This window comes from Dreissena polymorpha, chromosome 16, assembly GCF_020536995.1.
Source record: "Dreissena polymorpha isolate Duluth1 chromosome 16, UMN_Dpol_1.0, whole genome shotgun sequence".
Taxonomy (NCBI): domain Eukaryota; kingdom Metazoa; phylum Mollusca; class Bivalvia; order Myida; family Dreissenidae; genus Dreissena; species Dreissena polymorpha.
The window spans coordinates 45,871,871-45,884,403 of record NC_068370.1 but is presented as its reverse complement, the minus strand read 5'-3'; the positions used below and the strand labels follow the sequence as shown (position 1 = coordinate 45,884,403).

The window sequence follows — 12,533 nt, the reverse complement described above, 5'->3', positions numbered from 1 at the left end:
TTAATTAACACTGCACACGGATGCCAGTAAAAAAGGAAACCAATGTAAATAAAATGAACTAAAAAATATTTGGGGGTTACAACACAAAATCATAGATAATGGTTATTTGGGGGTTATAACACAACATCATAGATAATGGTTATTTGGGGGTTATAACACAAAATTATAGATAATGGTTATACCAGTATCTTTTTCTATTTTGTTTAAAATAATCGGCCAATATATTAATATTTACAGTAGAAAAAAATCGTTCCATGTAACTTCATTGAGTGCCTTTTACACTGAAATTCCCGACGCCTTTTGATGCTTTGCATCAATACATATCTTGTAAGTAAAGTCATATGCTACTTGATCAGTAAGTAATTAAAATAATTAAATCGAAATTCGCTGGCATCGTACATCAATGAACCGAGACAATCGCTTTTACTTTATAGATTACATATACATTTGAATAGGAAAAATAAAAAGGTCAGTTATTTTGAAGCTTTTTTTTCACATCTCATATGTCAGTTTATGTACTTAACAGTGTTCAAAAATACATAAATGTCCATCAACACAGATACAATTTAAACAAATGGCATACAATTATTCTACATTATAATACAACTTTAGATGTTCTTATGATTAAAATTTGACTTAATTTTTTTTGTTTTCATCAATGAGTGGTTTTTTTCTCTGTCTACACAATTTTTGCTTTTCAGTTAATTCATTTCAACAGTATATTATACACTCTAAGACTTTATCAATATAGTATATAATTATTTATTTGGTTTGTTATTACGTTTCATTTATAAATCTCATGTCTTGCATTTTTTTATAATTGTTATTTTTAAATGAATACAATATACTATGGTATTTTTATTACTCATCTTCTTAGTATTTTCAGTAGTTTTGTGTTAGTTCTTTTTATAGCCTCACAATGTTTTTGTTCGACGAGTAAAGGTTTTATTAACTGCAGACTTTGATTGATTTATATTAATTATGTAAGTAGTATGTATACATTTCAACAACCTCGCTTACGCATTGCTTAAGTACTCACCAAAAATATGTTTATAGTATTATTACTGCTGTAATCATTTGCATGTACTTGTGACGAGCCTGCGCAAACATTTTCCGCAGTTTACGAAAATATAGACGTTGAATAATCTATTTAGCAAACATGAAGTTGAAAGTTTTGCAGATCTGCAAATTTAAAGTTAAATATTAGTCCCAACATTTAAAAGGTACATCAAAATAAATGTCAACAATTTAAAATCTGTGAGCGCTATTTTTAAGAACACACAGAAGACTAATATTTACCACAAACAACTGAGATTAACGTCCAACTTTCTGTGTTTATATGATATAACGTAAGCAGACAGTGTAGCTCCTGACCATTCATCGTTTGACTGCACACGCTAATCTGGAGCTACGCTGGACGCATATAGCATTAGACCCATTGTCGTAGGACGCGGGTCCGTCTTTTTAAATGTACTCCGCGACTCTTAGGATGGTTGAAGTTGAGCTTGACAAATAAGAACGTGTTTGCTGAACTTGAAGATAAAACATCTGGTATTTAAGTTCATGCCAGTTATGCTGTCTGGTTTAATCAAACAATTGGCAATTGTGGTTTATTGATATGAACCATTTCAACCTTAGATATTCGTTGTCATGTGTCGATATGCCAGTCGTTTGTTACGTTCATGTTTGCTTGTACCCGAGAATTACCTTCACGGAAGAGAGTATAATTGTTGTCCAATTACTTAATCATTACGTGTATTGATTTTTAAATGTTAAAACAAACATAGTTTGTTCATTTGAATACCATACCCAGGATTTGCACACTGCACGACTAACAATTAACTTAATAGTAATCAATATCAGTAAGTACTTTCCGGCTAAAGCATTCTATATGAGCAATGTAACAATCAAGACATGTAAAACACAATTCGAAATACGTTGTTAATTATAATTTTAACTCATTTATTCCTAGCGTCCTGAAAAAAGGAAATTGCAAACAGCTTAGACCCAGATGAGACGCCGCATAATGCGGCGTCGCATCTGGGTCTACGCTGTTTGCTTAATTGAATTTCTTTATGAAATATTCTAAATGTAGAAATAAATATACTTGACACCCCTAATTTCGGAAATAAAATGATCCAATTTAGAAGGATGGGAGAGTCCACTGGGCATAAATGGGTTAAGAAATTAATGCATGCGATACATTTTTCAAGAGAAGAAACGGTATCAATTTTAAAACCTGTCCAAGAGTGCATCATTATTCTACACATACAAAATCAGTATGTAGTAATCTTGTTGCAAACATTGTAATACAATAACTGGAAAACATCTTTATGAAAGCGTGCGGTATGGGTATATTTCTTTTACCCATAAACATTTTTAATGTAATGAAAATTTACGTGTGTTTGCTTTTATCTTACGAAACAAACACCAGACAAGTTTAATCAACTGTCAAAGCATCACTACTTTCACAGTGGTTATATCCTTGAAACGATTTAGTATTTTAACGATGACTTTATTCGTTTTGGGATATCATATAAAAATTGTTTTGTATATAGCAGAATTTTTACATGGATTCTATTGGAAGGCGAACTTTCATAATTGTCCTTAATCGATATGATACATAATAATGTTTAATTTTCCGCGATATTTATATGTGTATCTCTAATTCTTTGTTGTAGTATTGTTTGATTTTCTCCTAGTTCGCTCTTAACAATTTTCAAAACATACCCAACAAACAATGTATCTCTTAATATGCATAAGTTATGTTCAAATAATTTTTGCTACGTTTCATGTAGTACATAAAATGATACAGCATTGCAATAAAAACATTTGTGCAAAATAATCCATAAATCAAGAAGGGATCGTTAATCATAAAAGTAAACAAGAGGACCATAATTGTCCTTAATCGCTCGCATACGCCTACGGACAACACTTGTTGATGACTTTACAAGATGATCTGGTTTTTACTTCATTTGCACCAGATTCAAACGTTGAATTATTATGACGAAGATAAACATTCTTACAAAGTTTCACAAAGAATGAGCAATTAATGTGGACTCTAGAGTGGTTACAATGTTGTTGTTTTTTTAATAAGATTTGACTTGGTCTGTTAGTTTTAAAAGCATGTTACCCAGATTCAAACTCCGATAACATATGGTCAAGAAAAAGATTCTTATACATTTTCACCCAGATTTGAAAAGAATCGTGGCCTCTAGAGTGGTAACGAGCTAAAAGTTGACGAAGCACACCGCTCGAAGATGGACGCTGGACATGTGGTGTTAACAATAGCTCAGCTTCAGCACTTCTAGCTCAGGTGACATACAAACAGAATTGTTTTGGTATTCGACCCAAAAACATTTTGATTGAAAGCCGATTTGGGTTAATGTTGAAACCGAAGATTATGTGCATGTCAATATATGGAGATCAATAACGGAAAACACTTCGACGTTTAAACTTTCTAAAAATAACACATTTGATCACCGTGGAATCATGCACACTCTGTCAGTTAATAAAACATCCACTATAGACTAAACATTTAGAATCACGTGAATTTAGCTGAAAAGCAATTAAGTGTACAATAAACACAATTAACCGATACCAATAATCATGCCCATACTACACAGATGACGTCGATTGCATTCAAGTACATAATAGTCGCGTTCTGAGAAAACTGGACATAATGCATGTGCGTAAAATGTCGTCACAGATTAGCCTGTGCAGTCCACACAGGCTTATCAGGGACGACACTTTCCGCTTTTAAGGTATTTTTCGTTTACAGAAAGTCCCTTCTTACCAAAAATCTTGTTAAGGCGGAAAGTGTCGTCCCTGATTAGCCTGTGCGGACTGCACAGGCTAATGTGGGACGATACTTTACGCACAAGCATTATGCCCAGTTTTCTCAGAACACGACTCAATTATTAATCCTTTCATTCACATGCGTTGGCTAACAACTAATATATCAGGATGAAATGGTTGACCACTTGGATAAATACGCATCGTCTTCTTTCCATCTCCGTTATCGAAATCAACATGGCGATAACACACGTGATTTCATCGTAAAAACTGATCACCACAATGATCGCTGTTATACGTTCGTTTGTGCGAATTTTTGTATAAGCTTTGGCTTTTATTAAAAAGTCTTACTTATTGAACGGTCTTCGTGTATTACATTTACTTATCCGTGCACTTACTTTTACCTTGAACCTTATTTACATAACAAGCATTACACTCCACCGAAACTTCTACCAAATATTTTCTCACCCCTGCACAACCCATCGCTAACCATCCGCTACACATACACATTCAAGAAGATGGACGACTTGGGGGATTTTCATCGCGCCGTCCCTAAATTCCTCTAAGGTTATAAACCCGTCTTTGTTTTGGTCCAACTCGAGGAAAATCTTGTCGGCGATTTCCGCCACTTTGTCCCTCTGTTCGTACGTTTCCACGGTGTTGGTTCTTTTGAGAGCCGGCGGCCGGAAGTCTTGGTTGTTCCGCGTGAGTTCGTGGTCTATCTGGTCCACGACACTCTCACTGACGATCTTGCAGACGGACTGGAACACAAATAGCCTTTATAAACCCATTTATGCCTAGTTGACTTTCCCATCCTTCTAAATTGGATCAATTTAATTCCAAAATTAGAGATGTCTAGTATATTTATTTCTATATTTAGAATATTTCTTACAGAAATTACTTTAAGCAAACAGCGCAGACCCTGATGAGAGGCCGCATCATCTGGGTCTACGCTGTTTGCCAAGGCCTTTTTTTTCTAGACGCAAGGCATAAATGGGTTAAGTAACTGGTTAAATACTATGTTTCAACATATTTTTAAGAATGTTGTATTATTTAAATACTCTAATCCGCAAAACTTGTGTATCATTAAATTATGTATTGTATACAAATATGCATATACAATTTTCATCATTCCGTTTTTAAGTTTACCGTTTATATAATTTTACACATGTTTAGATTTATAGTAAATTTTAGTTGGTCATTTTGTTATTTATTTATTATTTATAATTCATGGAATAATTAAAAGAAACTAGTGATCAAGAGTTCTATTGTGAACTAAAACTATGCTCGATCACATCGCATTCAGTTTGCGATCCCCATGATAATCTAATGCACCTCAACAGTAGGCTGATCTGTTTATATATGCGCAGCCTTGACTGAAGGTAATGTTTTATTAATGTCCTCGTGATGGGCGAAAATTCACGATTTCAATGTTAATCGTAAAATACAAGCACCGATGACAAAAACAAAGTGATTCAAGTGCAGTTTTAACAGCATTAAATTAACACCATTTTCTATAAATATTAATGTGGACATCAGAAGTCGTTAAGAAATTAAATACTCAAATAATAAAAGTCTTCTTTGATCTCATGATTTTACACCACTAGTTTAGGCCTTGTTCTTTGCAAATGACTTAAATAGGCAGCGACTTAGTTCGACTAGTTCATCAGCATTTGATGTTTGTTGACAAATCCACAGAATGTTCTAATATTTGTCGCGTTCTGAGAAAATTGGGCATAATGCATGTGCGTAAAGTGTCGTCCCAGATTAGCATGTGCAGTCTGCACAGGCTTATCAGGGACGACACTTTCCGCTTAAACTAGATTTTCGGTAAAGATGGGATGCCTTTAAACGAAAAATACCATAAAAGCGGAAAGTGTCGTCCCTGATAAGCCTGTGCGGACTTCACGGGCTAATCTGGGACGCCACTTTACGCACATGCATTTTGCCCAGTTTTCTCAGAACAAGTCTCATATAGTTTTTAGTGAAATATATCAAGCACATGCATGTATCGTAAATTCTTCAGACTTCAAAGACATAATCAGTACGTGATTATCGGTGTTACAAATGAATCGAAAAGTATCAATTAAGTATCTAATTTGATACTTCTGAATAATGAAATAATGTAATTATATGCTTTAGAGACTGGCTCATTCAGATCATGTTTAAGTGAGTCATTCAATAAAAATGGAATGCGTAGCTGAGTACCTGAAAAAGCAAGATACCCACCATTGAGTTCATATATATAGAGAGAGAATACATGGCTGGTGCCGAGATGGAGAAAGTTTATCGGGTAAGGCTTAGAAAAAGAATATTGGGTGAGCTTTAGCGAGCCCTATTTTTCTTTTTTTCGGGCCGAACCGGATAAACTTTTTCTATCTCGGCACCAACCATGAATTCGATTTATCCTGCTTCATTTTAAATTATGTCTTTAACACATTGTTTTAAAGTCAAATTATTTATTAACATAACACAATTATTATTCAAGTCGATCTTCCAATATGTACACAACATTGCTGACTACCGATTGTGTCACGTAAACAATAGTTTTTAACGGTTCCTTTTAGTACTTTCCTATTGAAAATATTGGAAGAAATAAAAAATGAATCGAGCATATGATTTGTTTGTTTTTTAAATGCAAAATAAATGCCGCATCAAAATAAAAACTAAATTTGTGTTCAAGTTCAAGGTCGTTGACTGAAACGAGTGTCTGTGAAAACGGATGAACAGTTAAATGTCACACTTAACGATGAATTATTTCATATAAACTGAGAAACTGTGAATATAAACAGTTGCGCCTGCAAAAAAGGATAAGGAATTCCATTAAAATATAGCTTTAGTTTTTTCGATTGAATGATATTTCATTAGACTATTAAATCAATTGCAGACCATCGAAAATAAGTATGATTTAGTGGAGTGTAACCTTTCTATTTATTAAAAGAAACGCCGTATATTAAAGGTTATGAGTAAATAAATTTAAAGGCAAAATTGATAACTTCATTGCCATATGTTTGCTTGAATTGATAACTTCATTGCCATATGTTTGCTTGAATTTTATACACATTTATTACTTGAACTATCTTTTTGTTGTGACAAAACATATCTCAGGATTTTCCCATGTATCAATACGTTTTGTAAAAGGTCAAATATTAGAACATGTTAATCGGAGCGTAAGAATATGCTTTCGGTTGCTGGAGCTTAATTAGTTTATTCGACCCTGCTTTATTAAGTCAATGTTTGCAGCAGAGTCAGGATAAACACATTTTTTAATATGAGCACTTTTGCATAAATACACACCATAGTTTTTCCGATATTCGTCCGGTGACTCCATTACTTTTTAACAATTTAAATTGTGTTGTTGACAACGGATATCAGTTGTAAAAAAGTATTGTCATCGGCAAATATTAACATAAACATTCATAAGATATCAAGATCCTAAGCACATGTGTTTATGGACCTCAAATGGTTCGCCAATATTATTTGTAAATACAATAAACAAAATGATGACGTGGTTCATTTAAAATGTTATGTACACAAATAGCTATGCTGTTTATACTTTGAGGTTACTTTCGTCATGAAATGTTGTAGACGATGAACATTGGTGCGGTCTTCTGAAACCAATTTCAGTTGAACATATGGTTTCGATTCTATAATCGAGTCAAACTCGTCCGATATATGATTTAGCAATTAAACTGGCGATGATGAACTTATTGAACCTAAATAATCTATTACAAAACCAAATTATTGTCACTGCAAGGTGCGGCTTTCCACTGGGAATCGGTCCCATGCGTCGTCGATATCTCTTCTCATCATATTTTCACACAAACGGATAACTCATAGACATAAACCTCTCTAACAATTTAATCAGATAACTCATTTTAGAAACCAAAAGGCAACTAATCGAGTTGACGTGATAATCCTCCCACATTCGTCATAATTTTACATTAACTACTAAGTTGGTATGGGATTACTTTTTGATTGTGTGCTTAGTTTATACTTTTTACTTCTTTATACAGTACCATAAAACCGAGAAACACGTATTATTAGTTGTGTGGTATAGTCGTATTTACTTACAAACCTAGCAAACAATGCAACAGAAACCAATATACTATACTAAACTAGAATACTAAACATCAACGCGTGTGTTTCGATGGTTTGCACTCATTGACGCTTGGAAAGCCGTTCGATTATTGGATAAATCTGAAGGCCATATCCCGATTGTTACTCTGTTAATGGGTTATTCCTGGAGCTCAGAGTACAAACAATGGAGGGACCAATTAAGTAAATTAATATTACATTAACCCTCGGGAAATTAGCACTAGACTTGTCCATAATTGTGACCAAACGTACCTGTTTACAAACACATTGCGGAAATGATAACAACGCATGGCTATAATTGTAAACAAACGTACCTGTTTACAAACATATTGCGGAAATGATAACAACGCATGGCTATAATTGTGACCAAACGTACCTGTTTACAAACACATTGCGGAAATGATAACAACGCATGGCTATAATTGTGACCAAACGTACCTGTTTACAAACACATTGCGGAAATGATAACAACGCATGGCTATAATTGTGACCAAACGTACCTGTTTACAAACACATTGCGGAAATGATAACAACGCAAAATACTTATTGTAATTAATAAATAACGTAACAAAATATTCGGTACCGGGTAACTACACTTTAGAATACCGATGTGAGGGTATTAATACATAGACTAAGTTGATTACGAATGTCAGCCGAATAGTTGAATAACTAAATAGGAATACGAATATTGTTTTGCAAATTAAACTTTTATATGATGGAGGGTTTATTTAAAACCTTATTTCATATCATGTGTAAAATATCCGATAACTTTCCTGTGTTCGTATTGTTTGAAATTGGATATTAAAAAACATATTCAGAAATATAAACACTTAATTGTTCCCTAAAAGGTTTTTAACTTAAAGCGTACATAGTCATTAAGTATTGTTTACTTACAGTGACATATTTCAAAACATTTATGCTAAACAATGAGGATTGTAGCAGTTAATCATGAATACATTATATTTATACAATAATACACAGTAATCAACAAAAGTATAATCAAATACATTCTTAATACACCCGATCTGTTTAATAGTTTGAACTGAAGTCAATGTAAAACTAGTACACAAAGTTGAATCTAATTATGACTTAAGAATAGTTTATTGTAAGTACTATAATTCCTATCACATGCATTCGTTGACCAGTTTTATACATATGTTACAAATGAAGTTTTTGAATAAAGAAAACAAAGCATAAAACTATATTAAATCAAAGATACTAAATACTTATAAAAACGCCTATTCCAGTTCGAATAACGCGTACAGTATGTAATATTTCTATTATAAGACGTGTCATTTTATTAATAAAAAAGATTATAATACAACGCCTAGCATACCACTGCCTTCCATCACGATATTACACTTTCATAAAAAATATGTGATAATGTGGGTTTTGTCAATTTCGTTTACGTGCTCCATTTTGTTTATATAACATCGTTTTTGTATTTAAACAAAAGATAACAAATTGCGAGGAAAGGATGTCTGTCCCAAAGCAGAAAATATAAATGTTATTTCTAGAGCTGTATTTAAAATTATATCGCTTGAAAGTATTTCTATGTGTGAGTTTATTGTTGTTTAAGAAATAGAGTAGCGTTTAATTGAACACGAGTTTTAAGTCTTAACGAATACGTGTCAGTTAATTTTTGTTTGATATTTATATAGGGTGCTGTTCAATTGAACATAAGTTATACGTCCCAACGTAATAATTATGATTCTGTACAGCTAACTACTGGTAACATTAGTTTGTAACTACTGATTGTTCAGAATGCTATCGGGGCATAAGTTTTATACATCCATGTACAAAACACATTTAAACTGTTGGGAAATCCACATTTTTTATACGACACGTATACAAAACCTTTATATTGAGTGTTTAAAAAAACACATACAAGTCAAAGATAATCGCCATTTCTGTGTTAACGCCTAAAAGGGGCATTATGTGGAAACCGAAAAGGAGCACGGCACATCACCTAGCTATTGGACACTAGAGATTTTCTTAACACTAAACACATTAAAAACAACAATACACACAGAGTGTTATGACCTTCCGATGCATAGTTACCTTGATAATATTCCTCATTTCGGCCCATGATATCGTGCCGTCACCGTCAATGTCGTACACTTTGAACGCCCAGGTGATCTTTGTTTCCGTGTCCTTACTTCCGGCGAGGCAAAGTCCGAGTAAGAACTCCTGGAAGTCCACGTGGCCATCGTTATTCAGGTCAAACGTTCTAAAAATGTGTTCAGCAAACTCACCGTTATCGCACCGGAAAATACCACGGTAAACGTTCTTAAACTCGTCCCTGGTCAGGTCGGACTTTCCGCTACTGCTGCTTTGTTGGTAAGTTTTAAAACATGCTTGAATCTCCTCCTCCGATAGTTCTTCTTGTGTCAAATGTCGCAATTTGTCGACGGATTTTTTATCCAGTTTCGTTGGTGATTTTGTTACTTTTGCTCCCATTATGAATGTCTTTATTCGTGTTAAATGCACGCAAATAGTATTGATAACAACAACCACAAACTAATTTTGACGGAATGATAATGTTAATTTTTTGTAATAACTCATAATTCCACGTTAACGAATTTGCCGCAATCAAGCAAAGATTTCGCTCTGCCACTTCTAAAACGAATAATATTCCCAAGCGAAAATGAACTAACAAATTTCCATTAACAATAAATTTAAAATCACCCGCGATATACCGCTTTACTACATAATTGTTGTCTATCGAATGACGCGTTTTAAGAATTTCAAATGCTACTATTATTGATCATAAAGATTACAAAAGCGGTTTATAACCCCGAAGTCATCAATCGTCCAACGTCACGCGGATTCCGATACTACATTTACGAATACCAACATCGCGATGGGCCATTGTCGTTGGAATTGGAAAATCTGGATTAAATCCAGCTATACATACCCATCGGATGCTTGGCTGAAGTTCAATTTCCCATTTCGCATAATTGATTGGGGAAGCTAAAGAAAGAATTCAAGATCACTATCGATCTGCACGCTTAAAATCAAGGTATCACATTGGCGAGATCTTTATTAGCACGTTATAAATGATACAATCAGTCGATATATTGCCCGCTATAAGACTAATACATAAAGGGGTGTTACACTATACGAAATAGTAAGTTTAACTACTACTACTACTACTACTACTACTACTACTACTACTACTACTACTACTACTACTACTACTACTACTACTACTACTACTACTACTACTACTACTACTACTACTACTACTACTACTACTACTACTACTACTAACTACTACTACTACTACTACTACTACTACTACTACTACTACTACTACTACTACTACTACTACTACTACTACTACTACTACTACTACTACTACTACTACTACTACTACTACTACTACTACTACTACTACTACTACTACTACTACTACTACTACTACTACTACGACTACTACTACTACTACTACTACTACTACTACACTACTACTACTACTACTACTACTACTACTACTACTACTACTACTACTACTACTACTACTACTACTACTACTACTACTACTACTACTACTACTACTACTACTACTACTACTACTACTACTACTACTACTACTACTACTACTACTACTACTACTATAACTAATACCTACTACTACAATACTCTAAACTACAATAATACTACTACTACTTACTACTACTACTACTAGACTACTACTCCTACTACTACTACTACTACTACTACTACTAAACTACTAACTACTACTACTACTACTACTAACTAATACTAACGACTATTTCTTCTACTACTACTACTACTAATACTACTACTACTCTAATAATAATAATAAAATACTTATAATAAATACTACTACTACTACTTACTCTCTACTACTACGCGTACCGATAATAAAACCAATTTCAGATGAACATAACATTTCAATTGGTCTAATCGAGTGTAACTCGTCTGAGAAATAAGCAATCGAGCCGGCGTTGATGCACATATTTGGACCCCGTCATATCTTTTTAATAAAACTAGGACATAACTTGTCAGCTGCTGATTTCCGCAGGGGATCGATCACATGCAAGGTTTCGGTCCACGGTTGACCCTAAGACAGCTCATTTTTTCACACAGACTTGCACATATACTTTAACATCGTTACACTGTCATTGGCGCAGTGTTACAGCATGACCGCGAAAATCGAGAAGCACTAATTTGTCATGTTTTTTATATTGCCGACAAGCAAGCCTTAATCAACTTATTGGCAACGCAACAGAAACAAATATCAACTCGGGAATGTTTACCACGAACACGTGTGTTTCGGTGGTTTGCACTTATAAATGCTGGTTACAGCGAATACTGCGCCCGGTCTATTGTTTGGTAAATATGAAGGTTATGTCTCGTTTGTTCCTCTCTTGGTGGTTTATTTCTGGAGTCTTAAGTATAAACAATGGAAGGACCAATTAAGTAAATTAACACTGCATTAACCCTCGGGAAATCAGTGCAAGATCGGTTAATAATTGTGACCACACATAATTGAAACAACGTACGTTGGTATTGTGCTTGAATAATAAATAACATAACACAATTTTCGGCATTTGGCGGCTTGACTTAACCTTGTACGTTTTTTTCCAGTAATACATTGACCAAGCTTTATT

At 33.9% G+C, this 12,533-nt stretch overlaps 1 protein-coding gene across 1 annotated transcript; it reads right to left on the bottom strand.

The window, feature by feature from the left end:
- Positions 1-511: 511 nt before the first annotated feature.
- Positions 512-10,753, bottom strand: LOC127862947 (hippocalcin-like protein 1). The gene is made up of 2 exons (XM_052402214.1): positions 9,955-10,753; positions 512-4,556 (listed from the first exon to the last, which is right to left on the bottom strand). Exons 1-2 carry the CDS (start codon positions 10,351-10,353, stop codon positions 4,281-4,283), a joined length of 675 nt encoding a protein of 224 aa, XP_052258174.1. The 5' UTR covers positions 10,354-10,753; the 3' UTR covers positions 512-4,280.
- Between the last annotated feature and the right edge of the window lie 1,780 nt (positions 10,754-12,533).

What these genes read in the sequence shown, in the direction of transcription:
- LOC127862947 (XM_052402214.1), bottom strand. Translation starts at nt 10,353, where the DNA reads ATGGGAGCAAAAGTAACAAAATCACCAACGAAACTGGATAAAAAATCC. An exon ending in AAATGAGGAATATTATCAAG is followed by an intron (nt 4,557 to 9,954) that starts GTAACTATGCAT and finishes TTTGTGTTCCAG; the next exon opens with TCCGTCTGCAAGATCGTCAG.